The following is a 23,808-nucleotide window of genomic DNA, read 5'->3' as shown; positions in this document are numbered from 1 at the left end:
TTTATCATCATTAGTCATTTAGGTCAACATTGGATCATTCAGAGATCCTCACTGAACTTCTGGAGAGAGTTTGCTGCACTGAAAGTAAAGGGGCTGAATAATTTTGCACGCCCAATTTTTCAGTTTTTGATTTGTTAAAAAAGTTTGAAATATCCAATAAATGTCGTTCCACTTCATGATTGTGTCCCACTTGTTGTTGATTCTTCACAAAAAAATACAGTTTTATATCTTTATGTTTGAAGCCTGAAATGTGGCAAAAGGTCGCAAAGTTCAAGGGGGCCGAATACTTTCGCAAGGCACTGTATATGAAGGGGAATAGAGTTATATGAAGGGGAATAGGTGAACTCTTCAACCTCAAACAAGTGTTGGGTGTGAAAAAAAGACTTGAGGGGACTTTGTTCTGACTGTTCAGACAAGACTAAACCATTATGATTGAGGACTATTATTTTTTCGTGATCATATTTTAATAAAATGTATTATTTATTAATTGTATAATTACAGAATGTCTATTCATGATAAGGTAATGAGTTAGTTGATAATGATGATATTTTCCCACTTTATTTTGGGTCTAGCCTACACATAACTTCATGTTGGCTCAAGGCCTAGGCTACCAAACAATAAAAAAAAATTGTTTGTAATTTACATAACAAATCCATGTGTTTGTAAACAACCAATTTCATATGGATGATTTAATATAAAATTATTAACAATTCAAATATGATACATTTGTATTTTAGTAAGCCATAAGGGCATATTGGCACCATTTTCAGATTAATAATGATCTAATAATATTGAACCCAGCTAAATTATATTTTGCAATGACTAAATTAGGTTATAGAAACGTAGTAGGCCTAATCCTAATTAACCTAGTGGTTTGAGCGTTGGGCCAGTAACCAGAAGGTTGCTTGATCGAATCCCCGAGCTGACAAGGTAAACATCTGTCGTTCTGCCCCTGAACAAGGCAGTTAACCAGCTGTTCCCTGGTAGGCCTTCATTGTAAAATAAGGGTTTGTTCTTAACTGACTTGCCTAGTTAAATAAAGGTTAAATAAATAATCATCTATTATTTTTCGATTGGAACGAATATTTAACTGCATCATACCTGCCAACATTGTCTGATCCAATGCATTTGACATTTACAAATTACAACTTCAATAATTATGTAGGCCTAAATGGACCTATCTTAATTTATCTAAATTAAATGCCAAGACGAAAAAAATGTGTCTACGTTTGTCACATAATCAGTGACAAAATAAAAAATATAAGTTGTTTGTCTAAGTCACGCACTAATTAATGTATCTTGAAGGGCAGGTTAATTGAAACTATTAACGTCCACAGTAAAATGGGCCTAAAGATTGGCTACAATTGAACACAGCATACCAATATCGACTTCCATTAGGCTAAGAATCAATTATCGACGATATCTAATTCGATCATTTATCAGATCAACGACTAAACCAGTTAATCTTTCCAAGGTAATTAGTCAGCGCCATTAGAAAGGTGTTAAGATCACCCAATATGATTGACAGGTCTCGATGACAGCGGAAAGACGCCAGTCCCTAGTGCTAATGCGCGTGGCGTCTGCTCGCGCTACTCTCCCGACAGTCCACATACACAGGAACCGTCACAGACTCATTAGATAAAACACACACACAGCCCCCGAGAATATCCTCAACTATCCAGTCCAGCGGAAGTTTTTAAGCAGCCTTATCTATCGCTTTATCTAACTAGAGATGTGCTGAAGACAGACGGGACGGGGAGGGAGAGAGGGAGGGACGGAGGAAGGGAGAGAAATACATTTTACTTTTTAAAAAACATTTTAGTAATTTAGCAGACGCTCTTTTCCAGAGCGACTTACAGTAGTGAGTGTACTTTTTCGTCGAGAGAGAGAATGCATTAGGGATATGAACCACGTGAAACATGTCATGTTCAATTTGGGCAGTTGACACAAAACTTTGGGCAATTTGGGCAGTTGCTTGCAAAACTGAGGTCAATTTAACTGAAATGCCATGTTATTAAATTAATGAAGGCCTGAAATAGAATTAACTCAAACCTGGTCGGATAGTCCTGCAGGTCCTAGGCCTGTCTGTCACCAACTGTGTATAGCCTTTAAACTTTTATTGAGATTGGCCACAACAGACTGCAGCCAACTCGATGTTAATTGTTTACACACCTTAAGAGGGAAAAATAAGTCATGAAGAAAGAAAAAAAGGATTTCCATGCGCTGCACTGAGGCTTGTCTGAGTTCAGTTTACTTTATTTCACAAATTATGGCTGCACGAGACACAGCAGGGTTGATGCTCTCTCTACTTCGCGACCATTCATCAGTTTTCGAGGCGCGCAAATAGTCTTTAAAACTATAAACACTGCGAGCCGGGTCGGAGACAGTGGGACCCATTTAGTTCCCGGGATCTATGTTAAACGATGCTGGAGATAAAACAAACGATAATACTGTCTGTCTCCGCACCGCTGTCTCCACCAGCATTAATAACGAGTGTGATGCCAACCCTGCGCAAGGTACTCTCAGCGCGTCGTGGATTCTTTACGCACACCAATTCTCTCCAAAAACCTTGTCTTACAGTTATTTTATTATATGCATTTTTTTATAGAATAACTTGAATTATCGAATAACTAGCCCTACGATAGGCCCTACTTATTTCATAATACATGTGTACTGTGTACCTAGCCTGTACATGATGGCTGCAAGTAGGCCTACACGAATGTGTCATAAGGAATTACTATAGAAATGTTATGGGATGTGTGACACTCCTGGCCCGGCTGTGCTGCGTGGGTGGGAGGGTGCTGGTTTGTTGTCGTCTGTTATCACGTCCTGATAGCCAGGTCAGCGGCAGGCACCAGGATTTGTGCCCGACAGACAGACATGGTTTCGGGTTCCAGTGTAGCAGCAAGACCATAGGGACCAACGTGTCTCTTCGTCCCTATGGTCTTGCTGCTAGGGAAGTTCTATTCTACTTAGCTTTCAACAATATACATTTTAAGGGGAAATGTTAATAACAACTTAGAATAAATTCCAACCATCGACAAAAGGCGTGTTTGTGACCGTGCGTAATTGGACTGAAGTTGCATTCTGGATTCAGATGCAGCACGGACATGTAGGGTTACCTTACTAGCTATTGTTTTGACGTCACCGGAACTGCGAACAACCAATAGGAAGTCCCCTAACAACGTCTCATGAGAGATTTAACCTCCCCCTCTCTCCCCCTGCGTCTCAGAAAAGAGGCCAAGAAAAGTTAGGGACTCGAGTTGATAGTCAAAATGCATTCTTCAGTCAAGATCCCCCTTGGTTAAACAAATGAGTACTTGAGCTCAGTAAATATTACCAAGAAGAGGTCATTTTTAAATCATCGGTTTGTTGCCATTTATATGTCAGATCAACTGTTCTTTGGCAATGTTTTCCAGCCCCAGTACGTCCACACCCTTCTCGGTTAAGGATATATTAAACCTGGAGCACCACACTGGTGCTGAGGACCTGGTCTCACTGGACATCTCTCCACGGATGGACTGTGCCTTACCGACCTCCTGCATGCTGGCCCGCCTGAAACAGGAGCCTCTCCGGGAGATATCGTCTGGAAGCTCGCTGTTTGGAGAGGAGCTCCATGGTGTTAAAGCCAACAGAAATACTGACTTCAACTTCGCCGCTGCCTTTTATGGGAAATCTTTCTTAGAAATGGATATCAAGGATGGGAAGACGGACAGCTTGGAGGGGAAACACAGAAAAGGCAAGAGTTTATATGATATTACTATCGAAATAGCCCTACGTAGGCCCATGTTGAAATCTGAATAGTTATGCAAGTAACGAACAGATTTGCGTCAGGCACAATCTAAAAGCATTTTAAAAGATGTGTGTGCTAAGGACATAAGGCATTTCACAACTGATGCAATAGTAATTATACTCCTATATTATACCCTTATTCACGACTAGCAACAGTCATAAGGAGGCCTAATCTATTTTACAATAAAGGAGAAACGTTGCTAATTGGAGTTTAGATTTAATTATCTCGTCAGGATACCAAACAGTTTCAAGGAAGTCTGATTACAATTTATAAAATATAGCAGTCACCTTCATAATTGACTGAACCCGTTTGACTTTTGGACTCTAGGATGTAGGGCAGACCTAGAAAGTGTGTCTAATTTCTTAAACGTCTGATAAAGTATCTGAGCTGAATTCCTATTTTGGGGTCCTTTATACAATTTAGCGTACTGGAATGAAATGTTTTTCTTATTTTTTTTGTTTATTTATATTCCACTAGACATGTCCTACATCTCTCAGAGCGAGCCGGGGGAGGACCTGAAGTCAGAGGACCCGGATCGACCCGCCAAACCCCGGAAGCGCAGGAAGCCGCGCGTGCTGTTTTCACAGGCGCAGGTGTATGAGCTGGAGCGTCGCTTCAAGCAGCAGAAGTACTTGTCGGCTCCGGAGAGAGATCACCTGGCCGGGGTGCTCAAACTGACCCCCACACAGGTTAAGATCTGGTTCCAGAACCGCCGCTACAAGTGCAAGAGACAGCGACAGGACCAGAGCCTGGAGATGGTTGGTATCCCGCCGCCGAGACGAATCTCAGTCCCAGTGCTGGTCCGAGACGGGAAGCCCTGCCTTGGAGACTCGACGACCTATAATACTTCATATAATATGGGCCTCAACCATTTCACTTATAACAGTTACCCAGCGTTCAGTAATTATCCCAGTCCTGGCTGTAATATGAACCATGCGTGTAACTATCCCACCACTGCGGTGCAGTCTATCCAGCCCTCACAAAACAACGGGAATTACATGAACTTCGGCGTGGGAGAGTTAAATAACGTTCAAAACACGTTTCCGTCCGGCAATGGAGTGTCTTCTTTACATGGAATCAGAGCGTGGTGAACGAAGGATCGAAATATAACATTATCATCAGACAAATTAATGATGTTTTAAATTGCATGCGCTTTTACGCAATGGACTCATCGGCCTCGAGTGTTGTTATGTTCTCGTTATATTCCATTTACTGTACTTCGACTGGCAAACTATTGATGCATAAACTAAGTTCATTTTACTTTGTATTACTAGTTCCTGAGATGGAAGAGGGAATTCATAATTGTAAAGTTGTATAAGAGATGTAGGTTATTACTTCAGTGGGAATAAAACATGTATACAATTTGTCAGTGGACATATTTCCCTCACTATAGCTATTTTCCGTTATCTTTGAGATCACAAATGTACTGTGTGACAATTATATTTGTAGGTATGTAATAATACACGTATTATTTGTAAATAAAGCTTTTCCTGCATCAAATTGATAGGCTACTTCACGTGGACAGACAACAGGACATATTCTGAGTGGGAAAAAAAAGTATGAATTAATATGAACAAACAACTAGAATGGGATACAATTCGATATCACCTGATTTATTTATACCATCTTCAATTGCTTATAAATGATTTCTAAATATCAAATGTAGCCTATCGACCAATTATAATTTTAGGCCTAGTGCTTTCATAAAACTATAGCCTATCACTACGAATTCTATCGACCATGAACAATTTCAAAGGCTAAATGTATTATTACATTTCTACTACAGTCATATTTTTTATATATATATATATATTTTACTTATATTACTATTATTCTTAATTAATCATGGATTAGCCTAATTGTATTATTATTATTCATATATGATAATAGCATACAACAGTTGTCAAATCAAAGAGGAAATAATATGTTCAAGATCCCGCAATCTATGCATTTAAATAATGATTAAATAAAATACAATTGTATTTGTCACGTACACATGTTTAGTATATGTTATTGAGAGTGTAGCGAAATGCTTGCGTTTCTAGCTACAACAGTGCAGAAAGACTGGAAAACAAATTCTCCAGTATTTGTTCTTCCATTTCACTACTCACTGTTATACATTTTGAGCAGGCCTATCCTAGCATATAAAGATACAGTATGTCAGTGTGTTTAATATTAGGAAAATCGTCCATCACTGTGGCCCATAGTAATTGCCTTTGTCTATAGCCAGCACACATTACAAGTAATCCATGTCAAACAATCTTACCCGCTTTCCGTGCAGCGGTTCATGTATGTTTAACGTCAGGTTAAACCCTTCAAGTGGCTATTAGAGACCTTCAATCTGCTATAACCGGAAACTTAAGGTTGTAAAAGAAAAAACACATTTTTAGAACGACCAGCCGGTCTCTCCATAAAACATGCTTGGAGCATGTCACGCAATTTTGACTAAATAAGACAAATATGTGGTACAGGGTCTTAGACGGTATTTGTATATAGCCTAAGTCCATAGTCACGGGAAGTAGTTTGGGGTTGGGTGTGCTGCGATTTTTTTACTGACGGGGAGAAAATAAGAAAAAAAATGTCGCACTTTCTCTAGATCGGTCTGCTAATACAGGACTAGTGAAGGCCCACAGCACTACTTTAGTAACAACATTTAAACGAGTGCCTGAGTGTTTTCCAGCATATGTAATTTGAGTCTGATAATGATCTGTACAAAAACAGTTAATCTGATTACTTTTATGTTCCACAAATGTTCTTGCTTGATATATGTTTTCCAGTTTCTTACTTTGCAAATGCAACTTATTTCTAATGTGAAAACTGAAATAGTAATGTTGATTCCTTTTCCATTTTAGTAGACACTCTTATGCAGAGCAACTTACAGTAGTAGTGAGTGCATTCATTTTCCTACTTTTTCGTACTGGTCCCCGTGGGAAATCGAACCCACAACCCTAGCATTGCAAGCGCCATGCTCTACCAACATCATCAAATCACATCATCACAAACCACTTGATGTCTCAGTGTACTCAATTACTGTAGTGGTCATTGTTTTTCTTCATGGTGATGGAAAGTCTACAGGTACTAACCTAGATGACCAGCCTATGTACAATACAGTCATGTACATTTACACGAAGTGGTTTGTAAGGATGGTAAAATAATACTGCACACAAAAATGGTTGTTTTCAATGTTGTTTGATCAAGAAAAACATGTAATTTGATGTAAATGTTTTGTGTCTTTTCCCATAACTTTGCACCTTTTGATGTAAATGTTGTTTCTGGGTTCCATTAGAAATGACAATCACAGAGAAAGGCACAGGGCAACAGCTCCTACATTTACAACTATACAAATCCTGCAAGACACTGATCTTAATTATACAACTATCTTTTTTTGCCAAAGCAGATATGCTGAAAAACATGTATTTTGCCTGCGCTACAGCCTTCTGTATCGGTTCCATAATACTAGTAAATGCCAAGGGGACAATTTTTGTGGATTTTTTTTTCTTCACAAAACATTTATTTGATTAGATTTTCTATTCAGATTTTTCAGCATAAGTCTATAGGTCCGGGATACAACGGGAAGTCCAGTTAGACCTACTTCTTCTACAGGTGCATGCCCGTCTCCATTAGCTTATATAAAATGGAACACTTTAAAAAAAGGGTGAGGTCGTGAGATACCATCACTGACATAATTCAAATATTTACAGAGAGGTCTGTTTCGGTTCAGAAGGATTGCGTTAAAGTCCCTCTGACGGGTCTTCAGTAGAAACAGTTCAGGGTTCGTGGAAATGCGTTCATCATCCTCATCTTTAAATCAGACCGTTACCGCCGATCCACAGTCAGATTCTGAAATCGCCCACATGACCCCAGAAATACACAAAGTCATTTGAAATTGCACTGAATAACATAAAAAGCCATCACTGTGCATATAGGCCTAAAATGAAAACAGCCTTGTTTAATATGGCTGTAGAGTGGACAGGGCTGTTAATTATCAAGTAGAAGCCAGAATAATTTTTGCCGCGTTTCAATAATATGATAATTACATTTGAGTAATTTAGTAGACACTCTTTCTTATTCAGAGCGTCTTAAAAATCAGTTAATAATGGTTCTGATGAATTGGATACAGTGCCTTCAGAAAGTATTCATACCCCTTGACTCATTCCACATTTTGTTGTGTTACTGCCTAAATTCAAAATTAATTCAATATTTTTTTCTCTCTCTCACCCATTTACACACAACTTCCCATAATGATAAAGTATAAACATGTTTTTAGAAATGTTAGCAAATGAAAATGAAATACAGAAATATATCCCATTTACATAACTATTCACACCGATGAGTCAATCAATACATGATAGAATCACCATTGGCCGTGATTACAGCTATGAGTCTTTCTGGGAGGATCTCTAAGAGCTTAGCAAACCTGGATTGTGCAATATTTGCCAATTATAATTTGTTTTATTGTTCAAGCTCTATGAAGTTGGTTGTTGATTATTGCTAGACAGCAATTTTTCTTGTCATAGATTTTCAAGACGATTTAAGTCCAAATTGTAACTAGGCCACTGAGGAACATTCAATGTCAACTTGGTAAGCAACTCCAGTGTATATTTGGCCTTGTGTTTTAGGTTATTGACCTGCTGAAAGGGGAATTCATCTCCCATGGTTTTCATCTAGGATTTTGCCTGTGCTTAGCTCCATTCCATTCCATCCTCAGTCTTTAACAATTGCAAGCATACCCATAACATGATGCAGCCACCACTATGCTTGAAAATATGGAGTGGTACTCAGTAATGTGTTGTATTGGATTTGGTGCAAACATTACATTTTGTATTCATTTCTTTGCCACATTATTTGCAGTATTACTTTAGTGCCTTGTTGCAAATAGAAGACTTGTTTTGGAATATTTTTATTCTGTACAGGCTTCCTTCTTTTCACTCTGTCAATACTATTGTGGAGTAACTACAATGTTGTTGATCTGTCCTCAGTTTTCTCCTACCACAGACATTAAACTCTGCAACTGTTTGAACGTCTCCTTTGGCCTCATGGTGAAATCTCTGAGCGGTTTCCTTCCTCTCCGGCAACTGAATTAGGAAGGAAGCCTGTATCTTTGTAGTGTATTGATACACCATCCAAAGTGTAATTAATAACTTCACCATAGCCTCCCGGGTGGCGCAGTGGTCTAAGGCCACAGAGATTCTGGGTTCAAGTCCAGGCTCTGTCGCAGGCGGCTGTGACCCGGAGGCCCATGGGGTGGCGCACAATTGGCCCAGCGGCGTCCGGGTTAGGGAGGGCTTGGCCGGCAGGGATATCCTTGTCTCATCGCACACTCACGACTCCTGTGTCGGGCCAAGTGCAGTGCACGCTGACCAGGTCGCCAGGTGTACGGTGTTTCCTCCGACACATTGGTGCGGCTGGCTTCCGGGTTCGAAGTGCATTGTGTCAAGGAGCAGTGCGGCTAGGTTGGGTTGTGTTTCGGAGGACACATAGCTCTCAACCTTCGCTTCTCCCGAGTCCGTACGGGAGCTGCAGCGATGAGACAAGACTGTAACTACTACCAATTGGACACCACGAAATTGGGGAGAAAAAAGGGGCAAAATAAATAATTAATTAACTTCACCATGCTCAAAGGGATATTCAATGTCTGCTTTTTTTTTTAAACCGATCTACCAATACTGTAGGTGACCTTCTTTGTGATGCACTGGAAAAATGCACTGCTCGACTGTGGGACCTTACAGATAGAGATGAAGTAGTCATTCAAAAACAGTCCATGCAACTTATGTGACTTAAGCACATTTTTACTCCTGAACTTATTTAGGCTTGACATAACAAAGGGTCTGAATACAGACATTTCAGCTTTTCATTTTTAATGAATTAGTAAACATTTCTAAAAAAAACAAATTGCACTTTGACATTATGGACTATTGTGTGTGTTGGCCAGTGACACAAAATCTCAAATTAATCCATTTTAAAATCAGGTTGTAACACAACAACACGTGGGAAAAAGTCAAGGGGTGTGAATACTTTCTGAAGGCACTGTAGCACATTAAAAAGCCCTTTAGGCAATATTGTGTGGGGGAGCTCACTTCCCCTCACTCTGTGGTACTTAGTGTAGAACACAGTTTAGGGCCTGCCACTAAACAGGACCTATTCACATCTCAAGATCATGCACACCTCTCCCCTTGATTGACACTATCACGGTGCTCTGTAAGAATAGCTCCATTTGCTTGACATAGAGCTGCTATAAGTGTGCAGCTAAAGGGACGGGATGGCGAATAGGAAGAGCACAAACGGCTGCCACTTTAAAACGAGTAAGAACCGCTTAGCCTTCTCGTAGGTCTATCGACTCTCTCCACACGTATTCGCTAACGTGTCTCACTGTAAGAACCGCTTAGCCTTCTCATAGGTCTATCGACTCTCTCCACACGTATTCGCAAATTCGTCTCACTGTAAGAACACTAAAAAAAGTTGTATTGTCACATATAGGTGAAGTGAAATGTGTTGTTTTACAGGGTCAGCCATAGTAGTACGGTGTCCCCGCAGAAAATTATGGTTCAGTGCCTTGCTCAAGGGCACATCAACAGATTTTTCATCTTGTCAGCTCGGGTATTCAAACCAGCAACTTTTCGGGTTACTGGCCCAATCCTCTAACCACTAGGCTACCTGTACCGTCTGTCGTCACTGATTCAGAGCCAGATATGATCCATAACAACACACACAACTGAGACAACTCAGATTGACTTTGTCTGAGGCCTTTATTGGTACACTGAATAGAAACGTCAACACTAAAACAGATTTTTATTTCCCAAATGACATGTGAGACCATCTTCATGTAGAGGGTAGAGAGGTCATGCAGCTACCAGCCCCCCTCTCCCCATACCCCTTCTCCCCCTCCAAGGTGTTGAAAAGGCAACGTCAGATAACAGGTCCACGCAAATCTTAAAATAACCTCCTCTCAACCTCCACCCCCGGTGGAAAGAAAGGGCGCAGGGACCAGGAGAGTGAACCGGGTCAGAATAATCTGCTTTTCCGGTTCCTATCTGAAGAAAGGCAGAGACGCATGGTTCCTTATCGCTGACAATGTGATTACTGCCACAGCTTTTCAGATTGGTTCTGCCCTGGTGCCTGGGCTACACAGACTGTACTGTTCCCCCTGCTGCCAGCTACTGGGACTAGGCCTCACCACTGCTGAGCCAAGTTAGCTAGCTCCATAAGGAAATACTGACAACCAGATGCAAGACCAGAGTCACTGAAACTTGGGTGGGTGATATGTACATCCCACATGTCCACACTGGTGCTGGGGAAAAAATGTTTTTACACAATTTCATAATGTTAACATTTTATTGTGATAATCTCTTTGAAAACTGATTTCGTTACAGAGAATGTGTTACACATTAACATGAACCCCTATACTTTAAATAATGGGCCGTAAGAAATGGAATCTCCATTATTAGATAAGGCTACTGGTAATATCCATTTATTTCTCTTTCAGAGCAGGATATAAATACTTAGACAACAGCTTTAACTTCCTGCACTGGAATAATACATTAACATGATAATCACAACGAGTGGTTACATTAACCAACAAACTCTCCTAGAAGTATTGCAAACAGCTGACGGCAGTCTGATATTACCTTCCATGACAGATGCATAGTGTTTAAAATAGGCTTGTCCCGGTAGCCATTACTACTGTGTGTGCGCACAAGACTTTAAATGTTAATATGGAATTACATGTGTCCACCTGTGGCAGGTAGGAATGATAAATAAGCAGTATATTCATCTGCCAATACTCAGGTCACACGACTCACTTGTCGTAAATTAGCTTATATGATCATAGTTACTCTAATCAAAGTTGCTCTAAAAGTTACTTAGTTTAAGTTAGTTGTGTCTGGTCTAGAGGAAGAAGAAGAATCTCTTCTTGAGGATGTAGAAGACTGTGGCGAGGAACAATGCGAGAGCGAGGAAGATGAGCAGTTTGTCAGTGAGCTCCCTGCGGTTGTACTTAGTGATGAGCTTTCTCCCCAGCTGGATGGTTCCGGTCATGGCCTTAAACTCATCGTTGGTCTCCAGGACCGCCTGAGACGAGGTTGCTACGGAGGAGAGAGTCCACACTAGGCTTTGGCAAAGACTTTGTGTCTGGACATATCAAATAGCCGACTGTTGAAACATGTCAGTTGCTTATGTTTGTATTTGAAAAAAGCAACTGAGAAACAGTCCTTGTGTCCTCCAATTTGAGGTCTTTTCAAAGCAAAATCAAATCAAATTTTATTGGTCACATACACATGTTCAGCAGATGTTATTGGTCACATACACATGTTCAGCAGATGTTATTGGTCACATACACATGTTCAGCAGATGTTATTGGTCACATACACATGTTCAGCAGATGTTATTGGTCACATACACATGTTCAGCAGATGTTATTGGTCACATACACATGTTCAGCAGATGTTATTGGTCACATACACATGTTCAGCAGATGTTATTGGTCACATACACATGTTCAGCAGATGTTATTGGTCACATACACATGTTCAGCAGATGTTATTGGTCACATACACATGTTCAGCAGATGTTATTGGTCACATACACATGTTCAGCAGATGTTATTGGTCACATACACATGTTCAGCAGATGTTATTGGTCACATACACATGTTCAGCAGATGTTATTGGTCACATACACATGTTCAGCAGATGTTATTGGTCACATACACATGTTCAGCAGATGTTATTGGTCACATACACATGTTCAGCAGATGTTATTGGTCACATACACATGTTCAGCAGATGTTATTGGTCACATACACATGTTCAGCAGATGTTATTGGTCACATACACATGTTCAGCAGATGTTATTGGTCACATACACATGTTCAGCAGATGTTATTGCGGGTGTAGCGAGATTCTTGTGTTTCTAGCTCCAACAGTGCAGTAATATCTAACAATTCACAACAATACATGCAAACTTAAAAATAAAATAATGGAATTAATAAGCAATATATACATTTAAGGACGAGCAATGTCGGCGTGGCATTGACTAGAATACAGTAGAATACAGTACATACATATGAAATGGCAGCAATTTTACAGGCGCCCAACCAATTGTGCTATTATGTGTCTTTTTTCGCGTTATTTGTAACTTATTTTGTACACAATGTTTCTGCACCAGTATCTTATGGCAGAAAAGAGCTTCTGGATATCACTCACCTCGGATTAGACAAAGAGCTTCTGGATATCAGGACAGCGATCACTCACCTCGGATTAGACAAAGAGCTTCTGGATATCAGGACAGTGATCACTCACCTCGGATTAGACAAAGAGCTTCTGGATATCAGGACAGTGATCACTCACCTCGGATTAGACAAAGAGCTTCTGGATATCAGGACAGAGATCACTCACCTCGGATTAGACAAAGAGCTTCTGGATATCAGGACAGCGATCACTCACCTCGGATTAGACAAAGAGCTTCTGGATATCAGGACAGCGATCACTCACCTCGGATTAGACAAAGAGCTTCTGGATATCAGGACAGCGATCACTCACCTCGGATTAGACAAAGAGCTTCTGGATATCAGGACAGCGATCACTCACCTCGGATTAGATGAAGATTTTCTCTACAACAAAGAGGACGTACAGGACATTCTCCAAACACACCACAGGATCGACATCACCGTTATTTGCAAGGTACGACGCAGGTACAGAGGACAAAGAGCCGAATGCCTGATCAGGCCCCGGAGAAGGCGACAGGGAAAGCTGCCGTTACCGTCAATACTACTCGCCAACGTGCAATCATTGGACAATAAATTAGACGAAGTACGATCACGAATATCCTACCAATAGGACATCAAAAACTGTGATATCCTATGTTTCAAGGAATCGTGTCTGAATGATGACATGGATATTCAGCTAGCGGGATACACGCTGCACAGGCAGGATAGAACAGCACACTCCGTTAAGACGAGGGGGGGGGGGGGGGGGGGGGGCAGTCTGTGCATATTTGTAAACAACAACAGGTGCATGAAATCTAAGAAAGTCTCTAGATTTTGCTCGCCTGAAGTAGAGTATATTGTGATAAATTGCAGGCCACACTACTTGCCTAGAGAGTTTTCAGCTATACTTTTCGTGGCTGTTTATTTACCACCACAGACAGATGCTGGCACTAAGACCGCACTCAGTCAGCTGTATAAGGAAATAAGCAAACAGGAAACCACTCACCCAGAGGCGGCGCTCCTAGTGGCCGGAGACTTTAATGCAGGGAAACTTAAATCAGTTCTACCAAATTTCTATCAACATGTTAAATGTGCAACCAGAGGGAAAACAATTCTAGATCACCTGTACTCCACACACAGAGACGCGTACAAAGTTCTCCCTCGCCCTCCATTTGGTAAATCCGACCACAACTCTATCCTCCTGATTCCTGCTTACAAGCAAAAATTAAAGCAGGAAGCACCAGTGACTCGGTATATAAAAAAGTGGTCAGATGAAGCAGATGCTAAACTACAGGACTGTTTTGCTTTCACAGACTGGAATTGGTTCTGGGATTCTTCCGATGGCATTGAGGAGTACACCACATCAGTCACTGGCTTTATCAATAAGTGCATCGAGGTTGTCGTCCCCACAGTGACTGTACGTACATACCCCAACCAGAAGCCATGGATTACAGGCAACATTCGCACTGAGCTAAAGGGTAGAGCTGCTGCTTTCAAGGTGCGGGACTCTAACCCGGAAGCTTACAAGAAATCCTGCTATACCCTGCGACGAACCATCAAACAGGCAAAGCGTCAATACAGGGCTAAGATTCAATCATACTACACCGGCTCCAACGCTCGTCGGATGTGGCAGGGATTGTAAACTATTACAGACTACAAAAGGAAGCACAGCTGCGAGCTGCCCAGTGACACGAGCCTACCAGACGAGCTAAATCACTTCTACGCTCACTTCGAGGCAAGCAACACTGAGGCATGCATGAAAGCATCCGCTGCTCCAGGCGACTGTGTGATCACGCTTTCCATAGCCGACATGAGTAAGACCTTTAAACAGGTCAACATACACAAGGCTGCGGGGCCAGACAGATTACCAGGATGTGTGCTCCGGGCATGTGCTGACCAACTGGCAGATGCCTTCACTGACATTTTCAACATGTTCCTGATTGAGTCTGTAATACCAACATGTTTCACAGCAGACCGCCATAGTCCTTGTTCCCAAGAACACAAAGGAAACCTGCCTAAATGACTACAGACCCGTAGCACTCACATCCGTAGGCAGGAAGTGCTTTGAAAGGTTGGTAATGGCTCACATCAACACCATTATCCCAGAAACCCTAGACCCACTCCAATTTGCATACCGCCCAAACAGATCCACAGATGACGCAACCTCTATTACACTCCACACTGCCCTTTCCCACCTGGACAAAAGGAACACTTATGTGAGAATGCTATTCATTGACTACAGCTCAGTGTTCAACACCATAGTACCCTCAAAGCTCATCACTAAGCTAAGGATCCTGGGACTTAACACCTCCCTCTGCAAATGGATCCTGGACATCTGGACGGGCCGCCCCCAGGTGGTGAGAGTAGGTAGCAACACATCTGCCACGCAGATCCTCAACACTGGAGCTCCACATGGGTGGGTGCTCATTTCCCTCCTGTACTTCCTGTTCACCCACGACTGCATGGCCAGGCACGACTCCAACACCATCATTAAGTTTGCAGACAACACAACAGTGGTAGGTCTGATCACCAACAACGACGAGACAGCCTATAGGGAGGGGGTCAGAGACCTGGCCGTGTGGTGCCAGAATAACAACATATCCCTCAACGTAAACAAGACTAAGGAGATGATTGTGGACTACAGGAAAAGGAGGACTGAGCACACCCCCATTCTCATCGCCGGGGCTGTAGTGGAGCAAGTTGAGAGCTTCAAGTTCCTCTGTGTCCACATCAACAACAAACTAGATTGGTCAAAACACACCAAGACAGTCGTGAAGAGGGCACGACAAAGCCTATTCCCCCTCAGGAAACTAAAAAGATTTGGCATGGGTCCTGAGATCCTCAAAAGGTTCTACAGCTGCAACATCGAGAGCATCACTGCCTGGTACGGCAATTGCTCGGCCTCTGACCGCAAGGTACTACAGGGGGTAGTGCGTACGGCCCAGTACATCACTGGGGCTAAGCTGCCTGCCATCCAGGACCTCTATACCAGGTGAGAGAGGAAGGCCCTAAAAATTGTCAAAGACCCAGCCACCCAGGTCATAGACTGTTCTCTCTACTACCGCATGGCAAGCGGTACCGGAGTGCCAAGTCTAGGACAAAAGGGCTTCTCAACAGTTTTTACCCCCAAGCCATAAGACTCCTTAACAGGTAATCAAATGGCATCCCGGATATTTTCATTGGTTGCCCTCCCAACCCCTCTTTTTACGCTGCTGCTACTCTGTTTACCATATATGCATAGTCACTTTAACCATATCTACATGTACATACTACCTCAATCAGCCTGACTAACCAGTGTCTGTGCTACTTTTAATGGACAATGCCATGGCGATTGTAACTGGACTAATCTAATGTACTGAAAATTGTCACTGAAAAAAGTGACTTTTATAGCCTCGCTACTGTATATAGCCTGTCTTTTTACTGTCGTTTTATTTCTTTACTTACCTATTGTTCCCCTAACATCTGTTTTGCAGTATTGGTTAGAGCCTGTAAGTAAGCATTTCACTGTTGTATTCGGCGCAAGTGACAAATAAACTTTGATTTGATTTGAAATGGTGGCACCATCTCCATTTTGTTCTCACCAGTGGTGTGGTGGAAGGTAAACACACACAAACAGCATTTATGCACCTTTTTTATGTTGCTCAAACGTTTACCCACCTATTGCAAAAAAGTGCATTGTAAATATAGGGAGCATTACTTTATTCACTGTGAAAGGCGATCAGCGTTAACCCACTTTTTATCACTACATCACTGCTTCTCACTCATCTAGTTCTTCCAGATGTGTAAACACTGAAAGAAAAGGGAGCTAGGGGATGGGGTCGGGGGCCGAAATTATAAACACTACTGTCCTCTCAGAAACACAGACTACGACATGATTTACACTCTGTACTCTAGGGGGCGCCACTCACCCAGCGTGGTCATGGTTTCCTCGCTCTGCGTCACCTGCTGTGACATCATCCGGCTGATGCTCATCAGGCTCTCAGTGATGTCACTGGACGACTGGGCCAGCCCCTCTTTGGTCACCTTTCTGATTGAAGGAAAAAATAAAGATACTCTAAATCTTCAGAGTAACAGACAACAATAAGACAGAAAGTATAAACACACAGTGAAATAAGGGAACGACAATGAAACAATACAGAAGAGTATCTAGAAACAGGCAATATCTGTTTACCTATGTCTAAATTCATTATCTCCTCCATAGAGAAGAGATTCCTTCTCCAGGTTGTCTAGTGAGAGTTTACTGGCCAGGTTGGCCTTCCTCCAAGCTGTCTGGTTACTGCAGGGATAGGAAACATACGGTTTCATTAGGATGCTTGCTTATAGTTTATGCACTAGCACTATATGTAAAAGGTCTATGGAAAACACCAGAAAACCATTCTAATGGAGACATGCATCCCACTAACTACTACAGATTGGATCCAGTACTGAAGAAACAGCCGTAATCCAGCAACACTCCTACCATGCACTCTTACCTGACCATCTGCTTGCGGTGTCTGTCCACCTCACTGAGTAGCGCCAACTTGTCTGACTCTTTGTCCTGCTCCCTCCCCATTTGATCTAGGTCCTGTCAAACAGTGATCATTTCGTCAACAAAAACTATGACGAAAAATACTCGTCAAGTACCTATTTTTCCTGACAAACTATGACGATTACGAGACGCCCTGGGAAAAAAACACAACTATTACAAATGACTTGGTCGACGAAAATGTGACGGGACGAGAATTCCATGTGAGATTAATCAACATTTAATTTAACATGAAGCTCATTTTCATCCATTTTGTCCACTCCTACACATGCATGCAGAATATTTCATGTAATCCTCTCATTGACATCTTTTAGTTGCGCGGTCTGATTGAGTTGAGCTGATTTGCCCGGCTCTCCCACACAGTTCCCAGGCGGTCTCTTCAGTCACTCGTCAATCTTCTGAACGGATGCGAAGCCAGGACAATGGACTTGAAACTAACCTCAAGTATAAAAATGTTTTACTTTCAAGGCTATTTTTGCTTTGATCACATCAGAAGCTCTATTTTCTCATGTGCGCTGTTACTCATTAATCTGTGTTGCCGCTCTCGCGCCGCAGACTGCAAACGCGATTTGCGGTTGCTTTTTTCCTATGCGAAAAACTAATGCTATTTGTTGAATATTAGAAGTACATTAATACTTCTGTTTCAATTAATCCACGTACAGTTGAAGTCGGACATTTACATACACCAAATACATTTAAACTCAGTTTTTCACAATTCCTGACCTTTAATCCTAGTAAAAATTCTCTGTTTTAAGGTCAGTTAGGATCACCACTTTATTTTAAGAATGTGAAATGTCAGAATAATAATAGAGAGAATGATTTATTTCAGCTTTTATTTCTTTCATCACACTCCCAGTGGGTCAGAAGTTTACATACACTCAATTAGTAGTTGGTAGCATTGCCTTTAAATTGTTTAACTTGAGTCAAACTTTTAATGTAGCCTTCCACAAGCTTCCCACAATAAATTGGGTGAATTTTGGCCCATTCCTCCTGACAGAGCTAGTGTAACTGAGTCGGGTTTGTAGGCCTCCTTGCTCACATACACTTTTTCAGTTCTGTCCACACATTTCTATAGGATTGAGGCCAGGGCTTAGTGATACCTCGACTGTGTTTTCTTAAGCCATTTTGCCACAACTTTGGAAGTATGCTTGGGGTCATTGTCCATTTGGAAGACCCATTTGCGACCAAGCTTTAACTTCCTGACTGATGTCTTGAGATGTTGCTTCAATATGTCCACATAATTTTCCTTCCTCATGATGCCATTGATTTTGTGAAGTGCACCAGTCCCTCCTGCAGCAAAGCACCCCCACAACATGATCCTGCCACCCACGGCTGGGATGGTGTTCTTCAGCTTGCAAGCCTCCCCCTTTTCCTCCAAATATAACAATGGTCATTATGGCCAAACAGTTCTATTTTTGTTTCATCAGACCAGAGGACATTTCTACAAAACGTACGATATTTTTCCCCATGTATAGTTGCAAACCATAGTCTGGCTTTTTTATGGCGGTTTTGGAGCAGTGGCTTCTTCCTTGCTGATCGGCCTTTCAGGTTATGTCGATATAGAACTTGTTTTACTGTGGATATTGAGACTTTTGTACCCGTTTCCTCCAGCACCTTCACAAGGTCCTTTGCTGTTGTTCTGTGATTGATTCGCACTTTTCGCAGCAAAGTATGTTCATCTCTAGGAGACAGAATGCATCTCCTTCCTGAGCGGTATGATGGCTACGTGGTCCCATGGTGTTTATACTTGCGTACTATTGTTTGTATAGATGAACGTGGTACCTTCAGGAGTTTGGAAATTGCTCCCAAGAATGAATAAGAATGGTGGAGGTCTACAATTTGTTTTCTGAGGTCTTGGTAGATTTCTTTGGATTTTCCCATGTCAAGCAAAGAGGCCTTGAAATACATCCACAAACACACCTCCAATTGACTCAAATTATGTCAATTAGCCTATCAGAAGCTTCTAAAGCCATGACATTTTCTGGAATTTTCCAAGCTGTTTAAAGGCACAGTCAACTTAGCGTATGTAAACTTCTGTGAATTGTGATACACTGAATTATAAGTGAAATAATTTGTCTGTAAACAATTGTTGGAAAAATTACTTGTGTCATGCACAAAGTAGATGTCCTAACCGACTTGCCAAAACTATAGTTTGTTAACAGACATTTGTGGAGTGGTTGAAAAACAAGTTTGAATGACTCCAACCTAAGTGTATGTATTTGGGTTAATTGGTCAGCACTAATATTTGGCTTTGCCTTTTAGGTTATTGTCCTGCTGAAAGGTGGATTTGTCTACAAGTATCTGTTGGAAAGCAGACTGAACCAGGTTTTTCTCTAGGACCTTAATTGCCTGTGCTGAGCTCTACCCTGTATTTCTCTACAAAAAAACTCGCTAGTCCTTGCTAGTGCTGTTGGGGTGACAATATTACCGCCACACCGGATGTCATGACTGCAGTAAAATGCCACATGACAGTCGAGTCACGGTAATCTCCTTTTATGCACTCTGGATATGCTTTGGTAGTACCGAACATGCTAACTACCATCCGATCACTATCGACCTGGTAGTCGGGACTCTATTGTCCCGCTAACCCCTCGGACAATGAAAATATAATCGAAAATCCCATCAAACACTTGTCATCAAATCAGTAGGCCTATCATACTTTTAAAACTAACGTCAATGTGATGATCAATTTGAAGAAAGAAGTTCAACAGCAGGTTGAAACAGTGTACAACGTGGCCCGTTGTTTAAAGCCTAACATAACGAAACGGACAGCGCTTTCTAAGGTAATGATTAATTCAAAACACCCATACGCATATTAGAGTTTATGCATAGGCTTATGAGCCCAAAAAACTGAATTAATATTATGATTGTGCCCTTATACAATACATAGCCTACTGCATAATACTCATGGCAGAAAAACATCAAACAAAACTGATTTAAGATCTTTGGTACATAATTGGTCTAGCCTATACTCCAAAATTAAACAAATTTGAGTAACCGTCTTTGAGTGTGGACAGTATTATTATGCATACTGGATGGACTGGTTATCTTATTCTACTCTCCAACATTTCTATCCATGAGTCTGGGAGAAAACATAGAGGCCTAGGCGATGCTGTTGGTTCATTGATTGTGCAGGCCTGCTTACAGTTAGCCTACAATTAGTGAATTTGTATTTGATTTTGAATAGCCTAGTAATAGGGAATGTTTTATATTTTCATAATTAATTGAGTGACATTAAATTTAGCTATACAGAATAAATATCTCACCAACCTGCGTTTCCTTCTATCTCTCTCTCCTTTATTCCTTTATAGATTTCGCAGACAGGCTGTCAACAGTTTAGTGAAATATGTTTAGTTGCGAAAACATTTTACCATCGATGCTCCCGAACAGATTTAACTTGGTTTCCAAAATTAAGCACTGGTTAGCTATAGGAACAAGGTTGGAGCGCCCATGGCTATACAGCGTTTGGGCGGAATATCACCTTTCGCCCCGTGAGTTCATGCTCCTCAAACAGTGGTTAATGCGTGGAGTGAAATACGTGTTCTTATATTTATTACTCAACTGCTCATATTAAGCACATGTTCCGCTATAAAACCCAAGCAGACTACAAAACAGACCGTCGGGAAAGCGCTTGGCCTCCATTCACTATTCCGTGTGCATACAGATGACGTGTATTTTCCCTGCCCATTTGATAATGAATGGTCCATTCTAAATCGAAACGAATTGTACATACTGTATTAGTAAAGACAATATTAAATTGAGAAGTGTCTGATGTGAAAATATGATCGCTTGTTGAGAGAACAGCTGTGCAGCCTGAGGCAAGGAACCGAGCGCAAGCTTTTTTGCTACATTCTCAAATCATCACAAGCCTATAGTCGCACCATGCAACCCACATATGTTTTGATTTCTAAGACATTCTAATGTTTGTATCATTCATATAGGACCTGTTCCTAATGATCACTTTTACGCTCAACATAGCCACTTCATACGCGCACTTGCTCCGGAATGGGAAAAATATTATTTATATTTTATTCATCGAAGCTCAATTATATTATTTTTACTATAAAATCATATAACATTAAATAATTTTACGCCAAACTCCAATACCTCGACTTTGTTGTCTTTAATTTTAAGCATATCTTGTCAGCTAAATGAACAAGCCTACAGCCTATAGCATGGGGTTTATACCCAGATAACATAGGCCTACAGTAGACCGACTCATATTCTGTTCTTCTGAAATACATTTTCTTCATATCATGATTCTTTAGACCTGACAAAAATAAATTGTGGATTTATTGTGATGATGTATATTACATGTATTAGATTTTTTTTAAATGTAGATGTTCCAAAGGCATGTATCAGTGAGTGGTATGAGTGGAGTCCTGGAGATGCCAAACGTGTTTATGTTAATTAAACTCTGCAACTGTTTTAAAGTCACCATTAGCCTCATGGTGAAATCACTGAGTGGTTTCTTTCCTCTCCGTCAACTGAGTTTAGAAGGACACATGTATCTTTGTAGTGAAGGTGGTTGAGACACCATCCAAAATGTAATGAACTTCACCATGCTCAGAGGGAGATTCAATGTCCACTTTTTTTTCTTCATTTTTACGCTCAACCAACCTTACAGATAGATAATTGTATATGTGTGGGGTACAGAGATAGGTTAGTTGTTCAAAAATCATGTTAAACGCCATTATTGCACACAGCTTGAGTCCATGCAACTTATCACTTAAGTAAATTTTTACTCCTGAAATTATTTGGACTTGCCATAACAAAAGGGTTGAACACTTATTGACTCAAGACATTTCAGCATTTTATTTTTTATTACCGCGTAAACATTTCTAAAAAATATGATTCCACTTTGACATTATGGTGTAGATCAGTGACACAACATCTACATTTAATGAATGCTAAATTCAGGCTGTAAAACAAGGTGCAAATATTTTCTGAAGGCACTGGTGTCTAGCAGTGGCCATGTGGCTAGTATCAAAATAGCAACATCAGCGCCAAAGATTTGTATTGTTACATCTGTGTCAGCAGAGATAGTTTGGAATCTAGACCATAAGCAATGTGCACAGATATGCATTTCCAAACAATGCTACTGCCACCTTTTGGTTTGGAGTATTATAACAAGGCTGAGTAGACGACGTCTTCCAAGGTCTTTGCTGTGTGAACCTTTAGAAAATATTGACTGTTGACACTGTTCAGAGGTGCTATGTACTGTCGACAGGCAAACGTTTGACAATCCTACTGGTGTGTGTCTGAGCTTTTAAAGTTGGATTTATTTGGATAGTCCATCTGTAGATGCTCTACAGACTATATACTAACCCCAAACGTAAATCTTAACTTTATTCTAAACCTAACCTTAGCAAGCAGTTGCTTATCAACCTATAGTTTGTTGATAGTATGACCATCTGTAGAGCAAATCCAGACAATCCAAATAAACTGACCAAAATTACTAAAATCTTACAACTAAAATGTATTTTAAAGACAAACGAAGACTAAAACTAAAATTGCTGCCAATATTAACACCACTGTCAAACACTCAGTTATAATGTGTCCTACAACTAACATTGATGGATACAGCTCAATATGAACTGACATATCCAAGGTCTGATAGATCTGGACAGTTGAAATCGCCACCAGGCAGTTGACAGGAAATGAGGAATGAAGGCTATTTGTTTTTTAGAACATTGAAATGTATTTGAGACAGGAGGATTAACTGTCTCTTACCTGAATCCGTAGCCTAAGGTTGTTGAATTTTGCTTTCACTTTGGCATTCAACTCTGTCAGCTTGACGTGTGGTCCTATACACTCATTGACATCCTAATGTCAATGAGTAAATGAGAGATATAGAAACAATCAGACAAATGGCTTTTGTCATATATCCAAAGGTTCAAAAAGATGATCAGTCCAAATCTATTCAGACTCCCGGCCAATGTACCAAAATGGGTCAGTGGCCAAATCCCCCCCAAAAAGAAGCCCAACCAGCTGCGACAGAAAATAAGGTTATTTTCCACAATGAGTACATGACAACATACAATATCGTTGCATTATATGGTCTAGGACAATAACCTACGGAATCAATATTCATACCTGCACGAGAGCTTTTATTTCCAAGTCATATTTGATGATTTCTTGCTCGCATATTCGGACGTGGACATCCGAAGACGCCATATTTGACAACAAACTCGTCTACGGCAAACCGCGAGGAGTAACTGAATTGACTTTCCCATAGTTCGTAAAAGTAGCGCGTCTCTTTACTTACACAGCAAAGAGGGCATTTCG

The 23,808-nt window shown here is 41.0% G+C and overlaps 2 protein-coding genes across 2 annotated transcripts; one reads left to right on the top strand and one right to left on the bottom strand.

Annotated features, from left to right (window-relative positions):
* The first annotated feature begins 2,849 nt into the window (after window positions 1-2,849).
* LOC110489113 (homeobox protein Nkx-2.5) lies at window positions 2,850-8,817 on the top strand. Its single transcript, XM_021561683.3, has 2 exons — window positions 2,850-3,739; window positions 4,271-8,817. Exons 1-2 carry the CDS (start codon window positions 3,409-3,411, stop codon window positions 4,882-4,884), a joined length of 945 nt encoding a protein of 314 aa, XP_021417358.1. The 5' UTR covers window positions 2,850-3,408; the 3' UTR covers window positions 4,885-8,817.
* Window positions 8,818-10,520: 1,703 nt separating this feature from the next.
* On the bottom strand, window positions 10,521-23,729 carry LOC110489112 (vesicle transport protein SEC20). Its single transcript, XM_021561682.3, has 6 exons — window positions 23,617-23,729; window positions 23,254-23,346; window positions 17,468-17,559; window positions 17,167-17,271; window positions 16,904-17,022; window positions 10,521-11,874 (listed from the first exon to the last, which is right to left on the bottom strand). The coding sequence occupies exons 1-6, from the start codon at window positions 23,695-23,697 to the stop codon at window positions 11,678-11,680; spliced, it is 687 nt and encodes a 228-aa protein (XP_021417357.1). The 5' UTR covers window positions 23,698-23,729; the 3' UTR covers window positions 10,521-11,677.
* Between the last annotated feature and the right edge of the window lie 79 nt (window positions 23,730-23,808).

Source organism: Oncorhynchus mykiss, chromosome 14 (genome assembly GCF_057628025.1).
Source record: "Oncorhynchus mykiss isolate SJ-2025 chromosome 14, ASM5762802v1, whole genome shotgun sequence".
Taxonomy (NCBI): Eukaryota; Metazoa; Chordata; class Actinopteri; order Salmoniformes; family Salmonidae; genus Oncorhynchus; species Oncorhynchus mykiss.
This window is presented reverse-complemented; position numbering and strand designations above follow the sequence as displayed.

Excerpts from the sequence above, each read along its gene's own strand:
- LOC110489113 (XM_021561683.3), top strand. The coding sequence starts at position 3,409 with ATGTTTTCCAGCCCCAGTACGTCCACACCCTTCTCGGTTAAGGATATA. Across the intron at positions 3,740-4,270 it reads GGAGGGGAAACACAGAAAAG|ACATGTCCTACATCTCTCAG; the intron begins GCAAGAGTTTAT and ends ATATTCCACTAG.
- LOC110489112 (XM_021561682.3), bottom strand. The coding sequence starts at position 23,697 with ATGGCGTCTTCGGATGTCCACGTCCGAATATGCGAGCAAGAAATCATC. Across the intron at positions 17,272-17,467 it reads CACCGCAAGCAGATGGTCAG|TAACCAGACAGCTTGGAGGA; the intron begins GTAAGAGTGCAT and ends CTATCCCTGCAG. Across the intron at positions 11,875-16,903 it reads GGAAACCATGACCACGCTGG|CAACCTCGTCTCAGGCGGTC; the intron begins GTGAGTGGCGCC and ends TCTCCTCCGTAG.